The sequence below is a fragment of the Odocoileus virginianus genome, chromosome 33, assembly GCF_023699985.2.
Source record: "Odocoileus virginianus isolate 20LAN1187 ecotype Illinois chromosome 33, Ovbor_1.2, whole genome shotgun sequence".
Taxonomy (NCBI): domain Eukaryota; kingdom Metazoa; phylum Chordata; class Mammalia; order Artiodactyla; family Cervidae; genus Odocoileus; species Odocoileus virginianus.
In genome coordinates, this window is record NC_069706.1 from 13,650,801 (window position 1) to 13,670,649 (window position 19,849).

General features: G+C 46.0%; 1 protein-coding gene across 4 annotated transcripts in view; it reads right to left on the bottom strand.

The window, feature by feature from the left end:
* The window catches only part of MYH11 (myosin heavy chain 11), a 125,303-nt gene that overhangs the window by 52,970 nt on the left and 52,484 nt on the right, over nucleotides 1–19,849 (bottom strand). For 2 of the 4 annotated variants that reach the window (XM_070460871.1, XM_070460873.1), the window contains exons 5-10: nucleotides 12,436–12,538; nucleotides 10,847–10,867; nucleotides 8,548–8,640; nucleotides 7,528–7,591; nucleotides 4,402–4,500; nucleotides 733–876 (exon numbers count right to left, since the gene is read on the bottom strand). In XM_070460871.1, the coding sequence (XP_070316972.1) occupies nucleotides 733–876; nucleotides 4,402–4,500; nucleotides 7,528–7,591; nucleotides 8,548–8,640; nucleotides 10,847–10,867; nucleotides 12,436–12,538 (524 nt within the window). The remainder of the gene's footprint in view (nucleotides 1–732; nucleotides 877–4,401; nucleotides 4,501–7,527; nucleotides 7,592–8,547; nucleotides 8,641–10,846; nucleotides 10,868–12,435; nucleotides 12,539–19,849) is intronic. The other 2 variants (XM_070460872.1, XM_070460874.1) reach the window with 1 other exon arrangement.

Consider the following 19,849-nt stretch of genomic DNA (forward strand, 5'->3'; position numbering starts at 1 on the left):
GGCCCAAGGACAGTCTCCTCAAACACAGACATCAGGTGGAAGGCAAAGCCACCTCCTTATTTTGCACTTAATCAGGCCATGCTTCATAGAGGAACAGCACAGAGGAGGAATTAGCACAGAAACTCTGTAACTGTGAGCAAGAACCTCTGACCAAGAAAACTGTGGAGCATACGCAGTAAAAGTGCACCGGTTGCCAACGCCCATAGATGCCCTTTCACGCGTGGGGCCTGACTAGTAAAGGAGAATTTAAGGGACTACAGCTCTTACTTAGGGCTCATGTACGGGGGCTTCGAGAGACGAACACTCACGACCAGGGACTGATGTTACTGGATGCAATCCAGGCCGCACTTCAACCTTCCCCTCAATGAATATTCCATCCCTGATCAAAAAGACCCACCTAGTCGAAGGGCTAAAAATAAAAGGGGGATCAAAAAAACCCTGCATGGCACCCCTCATTTGCGAGGACACCTACACTCTGTGTTGAGTGTGTAACTTTCAACTCTGCCCTAAATAAGCTGCTTTGCTGCTCGCTATGCTCCCCAGCCTCAGTGCGTGCGCACGCGCGCGCGCGCGTGTGTGTGTGTGTGTTCATTTTATTTTTTTCTCCTTGGTACCTCATGTTCTTGGCCCAAATTCTGGACAAGTTGAACAAGAGCCTGGCCTTCTGGTAAAGCACTTCTGGGTCAGTACCCAGAGCAGGAACCCAGGGCGGGCCAAGGTGGAAAGACTTACACAGCTGCTCCTCTTCAGTGAACCCCATGATGGCCATGGCCTCCACGGTCTCGTTGAACATCTCGTCGTCCTGGGCGGCCGGGATGGGCACAAAGCCATTGGAGAGGAACGTGTAGTTGTTGAAGCCTTCCAAGAGCAAGTCATCTGGAGGGAGAGGAAGACAGGGCAGTGGTCAGGAAAGACACGTCCACTCTGAACAGGAGACAGGAAGCTGATAAAGGGTCTGGTCCATCACAATCTCTTTCCCTTTCCCGAGACTTGGACAGTTCAAAGCTTCCTCTGCTTCACTGCATAGAAGCGATCACTAGCCATCACCCGCCTCTTACAGTGGGGAAGCTTGTGCACCACCCCAGCATGCCCGGCAACTGAAATCCAGCCTGGGCCCTACTTCCTCAGCCGTGGCCCCTGACAGGACGGTGGCATCTACTCAGAGGAAGGGACATCTTTAGCTCAGTTGCCCAAAGGTATCCTGCCTTCAGGAACAAAGCTGTCTAAAAAGTTAAATCAATCTTTATCCACTCATTAATTAAACTTTTATCAAAATTAAACATGCACATTTTAAATATCAGTGACTGAGCTACAGATATGAAGCTGGTACTAACAGCCTGAGAAATGCAACTTGCAGCTTCTAGTCATCACTGGTTGAATAGAATTTGACGGGACTTCACGAGCATCCCAAGGAAGGAGAAAGGCACCCTTGTTTTGCAACCTTCATCAGCATTTGTTCCTGAATCACCCCAGTTTTCCCTCTCTAATAATCAAATAATTCTCTGGCCATATATTTACTGTATCTTTTGGGATGTCTAGTTAGCACTGTGATTTTTGTTCTATGTATGTTGTGTAATAGTTGATTCTGTCCTATTCTTATAAAACACATTAAACTTAACAAATACTTTATGAGAAAAAAATAAATTACTATCAAAAGGTTTATAATAAAAATACCATTGCTTGTCCCATCCTTTCTCCAACTCCTACCTATAGTAGTTACCTATAGCAACTGCTTTTTATCTCTTTTAATGGTTTTTTCCTGGTAGTTATCACTATTTCTCTATATAGTAGGCTTACTATATACTATACTTATATATCATATTAATGGCTACTTCTGGATATGGGTTAGATACTGCCCATTCACTTCCTGCTATGATAGAAAAGGATTTAGCGTTCTTACAACATCCTCCCTCTTCTCAAACTATTTCTAGCAATCACTGTGTGCCAGGTTACTTTAGTCATGCCCAGCTCTTTGTGACCCCATGGACTGTAGCCCTCCAAGCTTCTCTGTCCATCGGCTTCTCCATGAAAGAATACTGGAGTGGGTTGCTATTTCTTGTTCCAGGGGATCTTCCTGACCCAGGGATTGAACCCGTGTCTCTTATGTTTCCTGCATTAGCAGGAGATTTCTTTATGACTAGTGCCACCTAGAAAGCCCCTGTAATAATAGATAAGGCTTATATCAGGGGTTGGCATAGCTGGTCTGCTGGTTGTCTTTATAAATAGAGTTTTATTGTAACACAGGCACCCCCATTTCCTTGTCTATTGTCTATGGCTACTTTCATGCTACAATGGCATCCAGAGTTGAGTAGCTGCAATGAAAACCATGCGATTCTCAAAATCTATACGGACTATTCGGCCCTTTAGTAAAAACATTTGCCAACTCTCTGTTCATGACATTTATTAAATATTGTTCTCTATAAAGCTGTATTCTGTAGTTACATTCCTTTGTTGTTATTCACCCCTTTCTCCCTCAAATTTATAATTTATTCTCTTTTTTCTTACACCATTTGCCTTTATGACAAACTCCAATATATCAAGTGTCCTCTTCCAGATCAATTGTTAATTAGGCTGGATTTGATTATACTTTTGGAGAGAATTCAGCAAGATGCTTTACAGTTTAAGCGAAGGGCTTTCATGGGTCAAGTCACTTGGAAGCTACTTGATAAAGTCGAGGTTAAACTGACCCAAGATGCCAGTTAACTCAAGACTTTGGATTAACTGAAATGCTTGATTAAAGTCACAAGGATCTGAGTCTTTGCCAAGATTTCATTATCCAGACCGAGGATATCTTTTAAAATATTCAATTCTCTCTAAAACCCTAACCTCTTCTCAAACCTATCATCAAGTATACAAGTGGTTCCTAGGAATTTTAGTTAGCCGTATCCCTGCTCTATTTCTGGAAGACTGGAGGCAGAACACAAAACTTGAACCCGTTTCCAAACAACCAGACTGTTGACTTTGGTGGCACAGAGATGGAAGAAAAATACAAACATTTCTCTCTGGGCCACCCCACAGCATCTGTGCTGTAACAGCTAATTTACCTATTTGTCACTGTGTAACATCCATTCCACGCCCCACTTTTACCCCAAATTGCTCCAGATGCCAAGTATCAAGATCAAATCATGAATGCTGCTCCCTCTAGTGGTGGACGGTTACAATACACCTCATCACAGCAAAGGTACCAGTACACTCACACTTTTGGTAATTTTCTAAGCAAAATAACTAACCCCAGGTCACAAAACTGATGGGAAGAAAAATTTGTACTGTTCTCCTAAAATTTAGGGTTTAAACTTATTACTATAATGTAGAGCATACTATGTACCTATATTGACAGGTATGTTCCTTTTTACAGAATTTTATATATTCTTGTAAGTTAATAAAGATTAATTCTTCTGCATGCCTAGAACATATGTAATTTCCTACAGGATCCTGGCATACAGTATAGTGTTTCTATGTGAAAAATGTTTTTCCTACAACAGAGAGCAGCAAACTACAGCACAGTGCATATTCCTATTTTTATAAGTAAAATTCTACTGTAATACAGCTATGCCCACTGGTCTAGCATTGCCTACGGCTGCTTCTGCATTAACAAAGGCAGAGCTGAGTGGCTGTGACAAAAACCATGTGGCCTACAGAGCCTAAGAGATTTACTATCTGGTTCGTTATAGAAAAATATAGTTGACCTTGCCCTTCGAAAAGGCCACTTCAAAGTTACTTTCAAAACAGGTATAACGAAAAGCACTTGGTTCCACTACAAAATTCCTTATGAACTCAGAATGCATCTTAAATACCTGCAAGTTTTATAAACTTGCAAATATGGCGACTGTCTTTTTAAAATTATTTAATTTACTTTTGGCGGTACTGGGTCTTTGCTGCTGTGTGTGGGCTTTCTCTAGTTGCAGGAGCGGGGGCTACTCTTTGTTGTGATGCACCAGCTTCTCACTGTGGTGACTACTTTTGTTGCAGAGCACTGGTTTAGTTGCTCCATGGCATGTGGGATCTTCCCAGATCAGGGAACGAACCTGGGCCCCCTGCATTGGCAGGCAGATTCTTATCCACTGCGCCACCAGGCAAGTACCTGGCAATTGTTCCCTCCTAGAAGACACAGATTGTGTTTATTTGGACTTGCCATCATCCAGTCTAATTAATTAATTAATTATTTCATGCCTAACTGAAACTGACATCTGCTGTGCCACACAGTAGATGCTCAGTAAATGAAGATGACTGACAGAAGCCCCACTCACTCACTCAAAGGAGATGAGGAGATGCTGTCCAGAGATGTGTAACTCCTTCCCTGGCACCATCCCAGACTCTGTTTTAATAGCTATCAATTAACCCTGGAAAATGACAGAATGGAGGGCTGAGGTCTCCCAGCACACGTCCTTGCTGATCACTTACTTCGCATCTTCTCCTTGGCTCCAGCAATCAGATAGTAAAAGATATGGAAGGTCCTCTCGTCTCGGGCTTGGCGAATCGCACGTGACTTTTCCAGCAGATCTGGTTTGAGAGGAGTTAAGAATTCTAGAACTGCCATGCTGGAGAAGACTCTTCAGAGTCCCTTGGACAGCAAGGAGATCAAACCAGTCAATCCCAAAGGAAATCAACCCTGAATATTCATGGGAAGGACAGATGCTGAAGCTGGAGCTCCAATACTTGGGCCACCTGATGTGAAGAGTTGACTCCCTGGAAAAGACCCTGATATTGGGAAAGATGGAGGGCAGGAGGAGAAGGGAGCAACAGAGAATGAGACAGTTAGATGGCATCACCAATTCAACGGACATGAATTTGAGCAAACTCCAGGAGATAGTGAAGGACAGGGGAGCCTGGAGTGCTGCAGTCTATGGGGTCACAAAGAGTTGGATATGACTGAGCTACTGAACAAGAACAATATAGAATTAATCCCAGGGATACCACATGTGCTTCTCTTGCAGGGAGATGACCTTCCTCCCCAAGCCCTGGCATATCAACTGCTGGAGGGAAAATCTCCAGAACCCGGGAGAAGCTCCCTGGAGAGTTCTGAGGACTCTGATTGCTGAGGCAGATCAACCCATTGGTCCACATGAGCTGACCTTCCAGTTCTGGCTCATAGATTCAAAATGAGACCACTAGGTGCTGCTGGCTAGCCCCAGTGCCAGAGAGAAGTGAGCGGAACAAAGGGGGTTACAAAAGTATAAAAAGACAGGAGTCAAGAGACTCCAGGATGGAAGACTTCTGGGAGGGGCATGAATGAGACGTTTCCCCAACAACCATAACCAACTTCTCTTCTGTACAGTGAACTGTCTTTAGATATTACAGAGTAAAAATAATTACATCCTCTATGGTCTGTTAATCCCTGTGCTGAATGTTGACATGCATTTTCCCGTTTGCTTTCGTTTCGTGGAATACAATTGCTTTACAATATTGAGTTCGTTTCTGCTATACAACGAAGTGAGTCAGCTCTAAGTATACACATATCCCTTCTCTCTTGGATCTTCCTCCACCCACCTCGGCTCTTCACAGGGCACTGAGCTGAGCGCCCTGTACCTTACAGCAGGTTCCCATTAGCTGCCTATTTTACACGTGGTGGTGTGTATGTGTCAATCCCAATCTCCCAATTTGTCCCACCCTCTCTTTCCCCCACTGTGTCCACCTGTCCATTCTCTATGTCTGCATCTCTATTCCTGCCCCGGAAGTAGGTTCATCTGTACCATTTTTCCATTGTCTCACTTAAATCTCACAAACTATCCGAGGAACTAAGAGCGAATACTGTTGGCATCTTCCATACAGGGGAAACCGAGGCCCAGGGAAGCTCGGGAAGGCTCATTTCCCAGGAGCACACAGTTAGGAAGCAGCGAAGCCAAGTGTTTGCAGTGGCTGAAACTGCCTCAGCCGAGGAGCCGGGCTGCAGAGAGCTGGGTGCCAGTTCTGGCTGGCCGAGTGACCCTGACTCAGCTGACTAGCAACCGAGCCTCAGGATACTGTAAACACGCCCCTGATTAATCTAGGGAGAGCCGTTCTGCTGTGGGGGGAGAGGTGGAGGCCATGGGGGCATGGGGGTTGTGGGAGCCACACAGGTGGCTGGGTTGTCATACCAGGTGGATTTCCCGCACATAAGAGCTAGGTTCTACTTGACTAAAAATCTGCCAAGGTGCTAACCACCGAAGAATGAATAATCATTTCTTCTCTGTGTCCCCCAAATCCACTGGTTTAGACTGTGTCCTCCCTGCTCTGTTATGCCAGGTCATGGGCACTAATTTATCTCCTCAAGGCCTCATAATTGTGGGCTTGCCTGGTGGCTCAGATGGTTAAGAATCTGCTTGCAATGCAGGAGACCAGGGTTCAATCCCTGGGCTGGGAAGATCCCCGGGAGAAGGGAGTGGCTAGGGCCACAAACGCATCTGTAATTCCTGAATCCAGAAACTCCGGAAAACTTAACTCAGCTGGTGGCTGTGCCTGTTCGGAGCCTACACAAGGCTCTTCATTGTCTCTTTATCCCCCATCAGAGACTAGTGTGTGTTCTGCTCTAGCTCATTAAGTCCTGGCCCAGCTCTGGGGAGGTGGGGATGGTGCATGGTCAAGTGACCCCAGCCATACCCTGAGCCCCCACTGGAATGCATGAGTAGGCACTGGTGGGCTGGTGGGATTCTGGTTCCTTAGATTTACAGAAACAGCTTCCAGTTTTCTTTGCCAGAAGCAGGCAGTTCCTCTGGGAGAGTTCTATTTCCACTGACGTCCTATTTGTGGGCTGGAGCTGCTTTGTTCCTAAGAAGGACAAGGGGTCTGGGCTTGGCCTTGAACCCTGGCTCGATAAGGATGAAGTGAAGTACTTGTGGATAAGTGGGTGGTCATTTCCTTCTCCAGGGGATCTTGCTGACCCAGGAGTCAAACCCAGGTCTCTCACATCGCAGGCAGATTCTTCACCATCTGCGCCACCAGGGAAGCTCTAGCCAATACTTAACTAGCCCTTATTCTGTCATGATTCTACAAGCTTTGGTGAGTTAGCTGCTCAGTCTTGTCCAACTCTCTTGCAACCCCATGGACTGTAACCTGCCAGGCTCCTCTGTCCATGGGATTCTCCAGGCAAGAAGACTGGTGGGTTGCCATTCCTTTCTCCAGGGGATCTTCCTGACCCAGGGATCAACCCTATGTCTCCTGCCTTGCAGGTGGATTCTTTACCACTGAGCCACCAGGGAAGTCCTCTAAAAGCATTACATGAATCAGTTCACTTGAGGTAGGTATTATTAGCATCCCCACTTCACTGATGAGGCACAGAGAAGTTAAGTAATTAGCCCAAGATCACTCAGCTAGTGAGAGGTCCATCCAGAATCAAATAGAGGCTGCTTGAGGTCCCCAAACCAAGGGACCACCACACTACAAGGCTTGCTCTTAAGTGAAAGCAACCCCAAGGAAGAATTGTTCTGGACGGCACCCAAGTGCTGGAGAGAGAGGTGGCTCTTGTGCCTTTCAGGCCCCCTGGGGCTCTGGGCAGGAGGTGGGTGGTGCTGGGGTGGGGATCCCAGGTGGCCCAGGCTCAGCAAAGGATACACGTCTCAATGTTGGCTCCCACGATGTAACCCGTGACATCGAAGTTGATGCGGATGAATTTGCCCTGCCAACAGGAAAACACAGTTCACAGTGGGGTCCCCAGCCTCGTCCCTCAACCCCATGCTGCAGGAAAGTAGGGTGAGAGAAGTCAGGGAGCATTCAGAGGGGCACCCACAAGTCAGCATGGTCCCCCTCATTAATGGAATTCAGATTCAATCTTTCCTATAAATTTTTTCATGTAATTATCTTTCTGAGTCTCCTACGGAGGTCCCACTTCTTCTGTACAACAAAATGATTATTGTCTAAGTATCATCAACCACCCAAGTTCAGGGTTACCCTGACCCCGTTAGGCTCAAGCGAGAAAGAGGAGGGGCCCATGAAGCCTGGGAAAACCGGTGTGGGAAGTTCTGCCTCACTGACTATTGGCCTTTGTGAAGGCTGAAACCATGTCTGAATTGTTTGCTGTGATTCTGAGTCCAGTTCAAAGTCTGGTATATAGCAGGTACTTAATAAAAATGATCCAAATAAATGAAGAGAGAGAATGATGTGTGTAAAAATGCCTGTATGGATGTATACAATGAGTGCTTAATAAATGTGTTGAAACTTGCAAGTTCTTGGTACACAGTAGGTGCTCAATGCATGTTTTGCTGAATAAATGAATGAGTATTGTATACAAGTGTCTAGCACTTGTATACTAGGTGCTCAATGCTCAATAAATGTTTATTGAATGAATTATGAATGTCAAATTCTAATAGGGAGCTGAGTATACAGCAGGTGCTCAATGAATATTTGTTGCATGAATAGTGAATGAATGAATGAGGGAGTGAGTGGTTGGAACACTCGCAGGGTGGTCAGTTTAAGACAGGACTGGAGTCACAGAGCAAAATGCAACGCACACCTCCATTCCTTAAGCCTCAGATGCCCCATGCACACACATGCACTCTGAGTTCTCGAGAAGGCAGGAGGGGACATCGGGGACCCGAGCCTTTTCCAGAAAACTCACGTAGCTTCACCACTTACAAATCGGGAGGAGTTGTCGTTTTTGACCGTTTTCGCATTGCCGAAAGCCTCCAGGATGGGGTTTGCTTGTAGAAGCTGCTTCTCCAGCTCACCCTAAAATTCATTCACATGCAGTTATTAGAGAAAGTGATGCAGGCACTGACGGTTCTGCCCTGGACAGAGGTTGCCAAAAAACTCTGCCCTTAACCCATGGGTTCTCTCCTGTCCTATTACCTACCCATTCTGAGACCCCAATGCTAATGTCCAGATTTACTCAAAGATTTCAGAAGAGAAGCAAAGGGATGAGCTCTGTTACAGCTGCAACATCTGTTCCCTAGAAGATAAGGCCTGCTCATCTATGGGACATGCTGAACTCTGGCATTGACAACACAGGGATGTCATTGACATCATAGTGAATCTATGGAATTGTGCAGTGCACAACCTGCCCCGCTGTACATGGCAGTCCTGCTGCTGCTAGTGTTTGACAAGCAGCCTTCTTCAAGCTAGACCACTACAACACTTATGAAGGCTTTAGTGCATTTTTTAAAGTTGCAATTTTTCCTTTCTCAGGACCAGTTTTCAGAAGTCTCCTAGGGAAGACAAATAAGGAATGCACAAAACCCACCAGGAATACTTTGAACCAACTGCAGAACAAAGCCTCAAAGCGAGTTGTTGCCTGAGCTCCATTCATCAGGTTAAACACAGCTGAGACTGTACACAGCCCACTGGCCCCCTCTGAGGGGGCTCCTGTGCACAAACGCGGTCACGTGATTAATTGTGGCAGGAAAGGGCCAACGAGGTAAATCATGCCAGGAAGCAATGAGCTGCTCTTTGCCTAGCCCCGCAACACGGCAGCTGCAGACTGGCCCAGCGGCTCTCCCGACAGCTCCTCCTACAGGCCAGGCTGGGAAGTGTGGGCCCTAGGTGTTTTCTCCTGTTTTCTCTGCTGGTTCCCCTGTCTTTTTTTTCTTTCAGGGTAACTGGACTAGGCTAAAAAGAACCTGGGAAACATTCTAGAAAGAGAAGGTAAGGGCATGGCTTTCTCCCCTCCGCTGTGCACCAGGAGGGCACCGTGGGTGACTGTCCCTAAAGGAACAGAACAAGAAGCCACTACTTATTTCTGTGTTTATTAGTCACACAAGCCCTCCTCCTTTGCAGATTCCAAAGAAGATAGACAGGAAGTGTCATCTCTCTGAAAATGGCAGCCACACTGGAATCCCCATGATTGGGAATGGTGGAAATTTACAAGGAGGGCTTTGCTTGACTAGTGGGGAGAAGACTAAAGGGGTCACTTTTGTCAACACAAACTTGGGGTCTCAGTATCCCCCGAGAAATTCCCCTTTCTAGAACAGGAGTTCCAGCTGGTGGGGCCAAAAGATCCTTCTCAGGAGATCTGATCCAAGCCACTCATTTTATGGATGAGACAGTGACCCAGAGAAGTTAAGCGACTTGGCCAAAGTCACACAGGAGCAAATCCCAAAGAAGCAGCCTGATTCTCCTTCTGATGCACTCATGATGCTGCTGCCCACGTCTAACTAAGATGGACTGAGTGTGACCCTAGGGCACGCTAGGACCTCTTGGTCTGAGGGTCTCTTTCAAGCTGGGACCCGTACACCAGCCCCCCAAGCTCTGCGTTAAGAGATGAGTTTGTATATGCAGAGGTTTCAGCAGGGCCTGGTTGGGTGTTGCATAGCTGGGGCCTTACCGTGCCACCGAAGCTAGTGCATCGTGAACCCCAAGACTTCTGTTTCTGGAGCCTTGGGTCAAGCAACCGGCATGCAAAGACAGACACGCACTGCACACACATGCAGAGGAAGACACACCGGTGCACAGGGAACAGGCCTCGGGGGAGGAATTCAGGGATGATGGCAGGGCGCGGAGACAAAGGCATGCCACAGCAGTGCCATTAACTGACTGTCAATCAAGCCAGGAAAGCTTCAGGGCCAGAAGGTCCTCAAAAGCTCAACCAGACAGGACAGACATCTCCAGGGCCTTCCAATCGGGGGTACCTCGGTGCTGGACACCTTGGTGGGAAGGGTAAGGCGACGTTCGTTCTGAACTGGGGAAAATCCATTCCAGGCTAGAGGACAACCCTGGGGATTCTGGTGGGAGTCCTGCGGGTGGTGATGCACCCACACGCCCCACCCCGCCGGGTGGCATCAGGCACCCGCAGGACGGTATTTCAGTGCGTTTGTAGGTTCGGGGATCTAGCCCAGTCTACCGTCAGGTACCGGGCTCAGTGGGTGCCAACAGGGACATGCACATCTAAATACACTCCGTGCCTCCCGTCCACACCAGGAAAACACTCTCAGTTACTCACGTAGGCAAAAGATGGGCCTTGCTGTGGTTGAACAATACAGTATAAAACAAACGTCAGTATTATTTCCATCACATGTACATCAGGGTCTGGAGAATATACAATTTCAATTCCCCCCCGCCCCCAGACAGCCTGGATTCTCCAAGATCCTCCAACTGAGAAAAGCAGCAGCTTTTCTTGGATTCAATTCCCTCTCTGCTTCACTTGCTTTCTTTTCTAAATTCTTAAGAGATTCAGACATTTTCAAAGGTTTTTTTTTAAATTTCTGGGACCAAAGTGCACTCTTTAAAACTGTATCTGACGAGATGCTGTCTGAGATACCTTCTCACACGCAGAGAAAAAAAGTGTCTGGCACACAGTAGGCGCTTGATAAAGATCCATCATTAGTATTATTTCTTCCTTTTACTATTCTAGGGAAAGGAAAGACAGTGGGAGGCAGGGTTTGGCCACCACGTAAACCCTGGGGCTCTTTGTTCCTTACACCATGCCAGAGGCAGTGTGGATGCTGGATCTCGGGCTTCCTGCACCTGTTGGCAGGAGGAAAGTTCCCCAAGCTACAGCCGGGGCTCGCCCCAGATCCCCAAGGGCCTCCAGACAGGCTGGTCTCTGTGGCTTCTCCAGTGTTGCCTCTGAGCCCCAGAAGCTAGATCCAGAGCGGCAGGAACTGGTGACACCCCAAGCTTTGCCATCCCCCCCACCCAGCCCCAAACCTTTGGAGGGAGGCGCTGGCAGGTCCTTCCAGCAGCCCCATTGCTTGTCGCCTCCACTGGGATAGATGAGGCCAGGCTAAGATCGAGGAGGAAAAGAGGGATGGACCCAGGAAGGGAAGATTCTAGAAAGCTGCTCTTCTTTTCCTTAATTGAACTGTGTCCTTATTTGATGATTTACGACCTCTCTGTCCCACGAGTCCGGAAGCTCAGTGTTTAGAATAACTCAGACTCATCGATGGGCCCCATACTAGCAGTGCCTAGAACACAGTAACTGCTCAGTCAAGGGCACTGGACCAAAGCTCAGATGCCGAGTGACACCCATGCTTCCATCCCCTGGGGTTCCCATTGGAGGCAGACATGCAGGAATGTCAGGTATGCCTCAACACTAGGGAATTCACAGCGATTCAGTTAAGGCAGTGGCTCTCAATCAGGGGTGACTGCACCCCCCAGAGGGCACCTGACTTTCTTGGTCGTCATAACTCAGGGGAGGGGCTGCTACCTGCCTCCAGTGGGGAGTGACCAGGGGCGCTGCTAAAAAGCCTCCAGGGCATAAGACAGCCCCACCACAGAGAATTATCCAGTCCAAAATGACAGTGATGCTGTTAGCGAGAAGCTTTGATGTCAATCAAAACTCCTCCTCCCAGTTCACAAAACAGGAGACGATCCTGGCCAAAGTGAGGAATCGCCTAGACCCAACAGGACCACCCAGGATGAAGAAAAATCCCTCCAGTGAGCTGTCAGGGGAGGGACAGGGAAACACAGTCCTGAGTTCTTATAACGCGGAGCCCTGGCCTTCCCAGTGGTGCTCTCTCTACCTGGTCAGCCCTCAAGCCCAAGGCCCATCTGTCAAGCTGTGGCCAGATGACAGGGGCTGCCACTCACCGTGATGCTTGTATCCTTCTTGCCCTTGTGGGAGGAGGCCACCATGGCCAGGTACTGGATGACTTTCTTGGTGTTTTCTGTTTTCCCAGCTCCAGATTCGCCTCTGAAAGACAGGAGAGCAGTGACCCACCGGAACAGTAACACACGAGCAACTGATGGAATAACCTGCTGGGTGTTGTTTATCTTATCAGGTGTTCTGTGGGAATCCTCCCACAGCTCTGTGTCTTTTGCCAGATGGGGAAACTGAAGTTCCCAGAGGGGAGGAGACTTGCCCACCACTGGCAGGGAGCTGGTTGGGCTTCAAACCCTGCTCCTATCTCAATCTACTCCTCCCGAGGGGAGGCAGGAAAGGATGTAGATGAAAAGAGCAAAAGAAAACCTGAGTTTCCCTACCAAGGTCCAAACAGGTTTATTTGGAACTGTCTACTTAAAAAAAAAAAAAACCACTTTGTTTTTTAGAGAAGTTTTAGGTTCACAGCAAAATTGAGCAAGAGGTACACAGAGTTCTCAGATCTCCCTGCCCCTTGACAACCTCCCCCACCATCAACATCAACAAGAGTGGTTCACTTGCTACAATGGACCCACTTTGGCGCACCATCACCCAAAGCCCACGGTTTATGTCAGAGTTCACTCTTGTTGTTGCACATTCTAGGGGTTTTGACAGCTGTATAATGATATGTATCCATTATTATAGTATCTACAGAATAGCTTTATTAAAAATTATCTACCTTAAAGACATCATTACCCTTGTTAGAGATGAGAAGATTGGGCAAGAGACTGCCTTCCAGGATGGATGTAAGTACCTCTCAGAGTACTAAGATATAAGGTAAAAGTTTTAGAAATGCCCCGTACAAAGAAGAAGAAGGAAGAGGAAAAGAATAAGGAGAAAAAGGAGGAGCAGGAGGGGAAGGAGAAGGAGGACAAACAGGGAAATAAAAGTGGTTATTCTATCAGCCACTGGACCCACATATGCCCCTTCATCCTCTAGAGAACTCACTTGAAGGGTCAGTGATTTCAGCTAAATATCAAAGGATAAACCTAGTTGAAGTGAGTCATGCTAAAGTGTAAATGACTGGTAAGTTTATATCAGCAGGGTGTTGTTTGTCTTATCAAAAGAATGCTCCCAGAATGTGAACAGTGGTTTTTCATTTTATTTTTTTAATCAAAACGGCTTCTTGAACCAGCTACACCTCTCTTGGCCACCTGAGGTCACGACGGAATTGTTTCATCAAAGGATTCTAGACTGCCTCTGACTCCCACTCTTCTTAGGAAAAGGGAAAGATGACCTCAGCTAAATCTTTCCTCCTTTCTTGTCCTCTCCTCTGATTTTCTTTTTTTGTTTGTTTTTCATTTTTCCTTCCTTTGCCTAGACTCACATTTGCTGAGCTCACTGAGTATTCTGAAATGCGCTAATTTTTTTAGAGTCTGGATTCATCTACCCCGAGGTCGGGTCAAGGTTCTCCGTGCTGAACCAGCGCCACCGTGCTGGTGTGGTGCTTGTCCTTTTTACCTAATTAGGAAATAAAATAATAAAAGAAATCAACTTGCTCTGCCAAGGGCCCATTAGTAACTTTGTTCATGGCAAAACAGAAGGAAGGAAGGGAGGAAAGAAGGGAGGGCTGGAGGGAAGGAGAAAGCAAGGAAAAAAGAAGGAAAGAGAAAGGGAGGGATAGAGGGAGGGAAGTAAGAAGGTGGAGGAAGGAAAGGGAGAGAGAGAAGGGAGGGAGGCAGCGAGGGAGGGAGGAAAAGATACATATGCCCCGAATTGTCAGACCCAATCCCATGGGCCACCGTCCAGGAATCAAGAGTGAGGCCTCCAGGAAGGTTAAAACATCATACCATGTCTCATGGCAGTATTAACACTGTCCTCTACCCAATTCCTAATGGTCTTTATTCCCAATGGCCACATTATTTCATGTGGCCTCAGAGGTACTTTTTGAGATGGGAGCTACTGAGGCATTATCCTCATTTTCTCGAGAAGGAAAACTGAGTCCAAAATTTTTTTTTCTTTAATTTTAAGGAGAGAATTGATTTTTTGGGGGGAGTGGAGGCCCTGTGTTAATTGTTTCACATGCATTATCTCCTTGATCTCCCCTTCCCCAATCCTCAGGGGAGGACATATCACTCTCATGTTATTACAGGATAGGAACTTGGGACCAGAGTGAGTAAGCAACTTGCCCAAAGTCACACACCAAGGCAAGAGCACCCTCAGCATTGAAATCAGGTCTCTGGTTCCAAAGTAATCAGGATTCTTCCTATGACATTTCGCCAAGTCTGTCCATGACACAGACCCAACCCTCTAAGAACATGCTTTCTAAGGTCTGAGGAAAGGAATAGGGAATGGGAATTGATATTTGTTGAAGACCTGCTCTAGGCTACTGGGCTCAGAAATCTTTTTATTTAATCCAACAACCTAATGAAGGAGTCATTGATTATTCCTATCACCCACCTGGGGAAACCGAGGCTCAGAGAAGTTGAAGTGTTCTAGGTCACAATTTATGTTATCACACAGATCAGAAATAGAGGAGTAAGATTTGTACATGGGTCAGGTTGATGCCAGAGCCCATGTTCTGCCCCCTACCCTTTTATTTTTAAAAGTGAGAAAAGGGGATGCAATGCAGGAATACAGAGCAAAGCCCTGACCCATCAAGGAGTTATTCCATATGTTCTGGGAGCCTTCACTTGCCTTAATAGGCCCTTATTGAAAATCTGCACAGGTACCAATGAGCCAAGCCACTCAGTCATTTACACCTTAGTATGAATTACTTCTATTAGGATAATGTCAGAACCCTTGATAAACATCACCCCAAACTTAGGGGGCTAGGTTCTGATCAGAGCAAGAAGGAGAGAAAATCTGAGTGTGGGAAACCGCCTATGTAGCTGGTCCTGAGTCCATTCAGGTCCAAGACAAGAGTCAGGACAGCTGTGCACACACTGACCCCAGATCATTACAGCCCCTCCCCTTCCCGCCACGATTTCCTGGTCTTTCACCTCACAAGGCGGGGGAAGTGAGACACAGACTCTGGGAACCTGTTTCTCCCCACGTGGCTGCTTGGCTCAACAGTCTCCAAGTTTTATTGATAAAAATAAATTGTCCTGGGAGGTTCTGCCAAAGTAAACAACCCAAGCTCCAGGCTCATGGGTGTCTGAAGATTGATGCCCTCAGGGCTGCTTCAGAAACATCAATATCTTTGCTGTTCTGACCCCAGACTCTGGGAATAAAGATGCCTTCTCGGTCAGCGCACCCTAAACTTCAGTCCTACTTTTTTTTCTTTTTTAATTTTAGGCTGCACTGGGTCTTCACTGCTGCAGGCAGGCTTCAGTTGCTGAGGTGCATGGGCTTTTTTTTTTTTTTTTAATTTATTTTTATTTGTTGGAGGCTAATTACTTTACAACATTGCAGTGGTTTTTGTCATACATTGAAATGAATTAGCCATGGATTTACATGTATTCCCCATCCCGGCCCCCTCTCCCACCTCCCTCTCCACCCCATCCCTCTGGGTCTTCCCAGTGCACCAGGCCTGAGCACTTGTCTCATGCATCCAACCTGGGCTGGTGATCTGTTTCACCCTAGATATACATGTTTCGATGCTGTTCTCTTGAAACATCCCGCCCTCGCCTTCTCCCACAGAGTCCACAAGTCTGTTCTATACATCTGAGTCTCTTTTTTCTTTTTTTGCATATAAGGTTATTGTTACCATCTTTCTAGATTCCATATATATGTGTTAGTATACTGTAATGGTCTTTATCTTTCTGGCTTACTTCGCTCTGTATAATGGGTTCCAGTTTCACCCATCTCATTAGAACTGATTCAAATGAATTCTTTTTGATGGCTGAGTAATATTCCATGGTGTATATGTACCACAGCTTCCTCATCCATTCGTCTGCTGATGGGCATCTAGGTTGCTTCCATGACCTGACTATTATAAACAGTGCTGCGATGAACATTGGGGTGATTAGTACAGCCACTATGGAAAACAGTGTGGAGATTCCTTAAAAAGCTGGAAATAGATCTGCCATATGACCCAGCAATACCACTTCTAGGCATACACACTGAGGAAACCAGATCCGAAAGAGACAGGTGCATGGGCTTAATTGCCCTGAGGCAGGTGGGATCTTCCTGGACCAGGGATTGAACCTGTGTCCCTTGCTTTGGCAGACAGATTCTCAACCACTGGACCACTAGGGAAGTCTCTCAGTCCTGCTTCTTAGGGGACTTTGTGTCCAGCTCCCTCATCCTTGAGGAAGACTTGGCCTCATGACCATATATGGCCTCCTGGCCTTACAATTACCCTACTGCCAAGTCCTTTTAATCAGTCCAGGCTCAGCAGTTGGAAGGAGGCTACCCAATGGCTGCTTAATCCCTCAGCCCCCAGCTGGGCCGGATTCATGGGTGTGTGACCTGTCCAGTTCCATGGGGACTACCCTAAGGAGGGTCCTGGGCTTGATTTAATGCTCTGATGTTGTGATCTTGAACTGCTTAATAATTTTTGAACAAGGGCCTTAGCTTTCTCATTTTGCATAATTTAACAAATCAGGTAGTTGGTCCTAGCTCCCACAGTGAAACACCATTTCTGAGTCATTTCAGCTGTGGTCTGCCCTTGGTAGCAAAGCCAAATTGTCTCTGAATCTGTCAGTCCCTAGTCCTCGTGCGACTCCCACCCCTGTAAGCAGCAAAGTCCTCTGGCGTTTGTGCTGTCCAACTCCTACTACACATCCTGCAAAGCTCCATTAGGCATTGCCTTTATTTTGAGTACTGCCTTGAGCTCCCCAGGCAAAAGCAGTGCTTCTTTCCCCTGCAGCATCAATCAGCAGAGCAACACAGTGGGCTCCAGGGCCAGACTTCCTGAGTTCAAATCCCTGCTCTGCCCTGTGTGATTATGGGCAAGTCATCTAACTGCTCCCATGAACAGTGTGAAAAGGCAAAAAGATATGACTCTGGAAGATGAGCCCCCCAGGTTAGTAGGTGGCCAATATGTTACTGAGGAAGAATGGAGAAATAGCTCCAGAAAGAATGAAGAGGCTGGGCCAAAGCAGAAACACTGTTCAGTTGTGGATGAGCCTGGTGGTGAAAGTAAAGTCCATAAGGTTCAGTAATCTGGATGTGGTCAAGCAGGAGATGACAAGACTGAACATTGATATTTTAGGAATCAGTGAACTAAATGGACAGGAATGGGCAAATTTGATTCAGATGACCATTATATCTACTACTATGGGCAAGAATTCCTTAGAAGAAGTGGAGTAGCCTTCATAGTCAACAAAAGAGTCTGAAATGCAGTACTTGGATGCAATATCAAGAACAATGAATGATCTTGGTTCGTTTCCAAGGCAAAGCATTCAATACCACAGTAATCCAAGTCTATGCCCCAACCAGTAATGCCAAAGAAGCTTAAGTTGAATGGTTCCATGAAGCCCTACAAGATCTTCTAGAAATAACACCAAAAAAAAAAAAAAAAGATGTCCTTTTCATTACAGGGGACTGGAATACAAAAGTGGGAAGTCAAGAGATACCTGGAGTAATAGGCAAATTTGGTCTTGGAGTACAAAATGAAGCAGGGCAAAGGCCATCAGGGTTTTGCCAAGAGAACGCACTGGTCATAGCAAACATCCTCTTTCGATAACACAAGAGATGACTCTACACATGGACATCACCAAATGATCAATATTGAAATTAGATTGGTTACATTCTTTGCAGCCAAAGATGGAGAAGCTCTATACAGTCAGCAAAAACAAGACCTGGAGCTGCTTGTGACTCAGATCATGAGCTCCTTGTTGCAAAATTCAGGCTTAAATTGAAGAAACTAGGGAACAACCACTAGATCATTCAGGTATGACCTAAATCAAATCCCTTATGACTATACCAGTTTCTCCAGTGGCTTAGATGGTAAAGAATCTATCTGCAATGCAGGAGACCCAGGTTCAATCTGTGGGTCAAGAAGATCCCTTGGAGAAGGAAATGGCAACCCTTTCACTTTATGATCATACAGTGGAAGTGACAAATAGATTCAAGGGTTATATCTGATAGAGTGCCTGAAGAACTATGGATGGAGGTTCATGTCATTGTATAGGAGATGACCAAAGCCATCTCCAAGAAAAGAAATGCAAGAAGGCAAAATGGTTATCTGAGGAGGCCTTACAAATAGCTGAGAAAGTAAGAGAAGTGAAAGGTGAAAGAGAAAGGGAAAAATATACACAACTGAATGCAGAGTTCCAAAGAACAGCAAGGAGAGATAAGAAAGCCTTTGTTAAGTGAACAATGCAAAGAAATATAGGACAACAATAGAATGGGAAAGACTAAATATCTCTTAAAAAAAATTATAGAGACCAAGGGAATATTTCAAGCAAATATGGGAACAATAAAGGACAGAAACAGTATGGACCTAACAGAAGCAGAAGATATTAAGAAGAGGTAGCAAGAATACACAGAAGAGCCATATAAAAAAAAGTCTTAATGACTTGGATAACCACAATGGTGTGATCATTCACCTAGAGCCTGACATCCTGGAATGTGAAGTCAAGTGGGCTTCAGGAAGCATCACTACGGACAAAGTTAGTGGAGGTGATGAAATTCCTGCTGAGCTATTTCAAATCCTAAAAGATGATGCTATGAAAGTGCTGCACTCAATATGCCGGCAAATTTGGAAAACTTAGCAGTGGCCACAGGACTGGAAAAGATCAGTTTTCATTCAAATCCCAAAGAAGAGCAATGCCAAAGAATGTGCAAACTAACCACACAATTGTGCTCATTTCACATGCTAGCAATGTAATGCTCAAAATCCTTCAAGCTAGGCTTCAACAGTATGTGAACCAAAAATTTCCAGATGTACAAGCTGGATTTAGAAAAGGCAGAGGAAATAGAGATCTAATTGCCAACATCCACTGGATCATAAAAAAAAGCAAGGGAATTCCAGAAAAACATCTACTTCTGCTTCATTGACTATGATAAAATGTTCGAGTGTGTGGATCACAACAAACTGTGGAAAATTCTCAAAGAGATGGGAATACTGATCTCCTTATGTGCCTCCTGAGAAACCTGTATGCAGGTCAAGAAGCAACAGTGAGAACCGGACATGGAACAACAGACTGGTTCAAAATTGGGAAAAGAGTAAGTCAAAGATGTATATTGTCACCCTGCTTATTTAACTTGTATGCAGAGTACATCATGTGAAATGCTGGGCTGGATGAAGCACAAACTGGAATCAAGATTGCTGGGAGAAGTATCAATAACCTCAGATATGCAGATGATACCACCCTAGTGGCAGAAAGCAAAGAGGAACTAAAGAGCCTCTTGAGGAAAGTGAAAAAGGAGAGTAAAAAGCTGGCTTAAAACTCAACTTTCAGGAAACTAAGATCATGGCATCCAGTTCCATTACTTCATAGCAAATAGATGGGAGAAAAATGTAAACAGTGACAA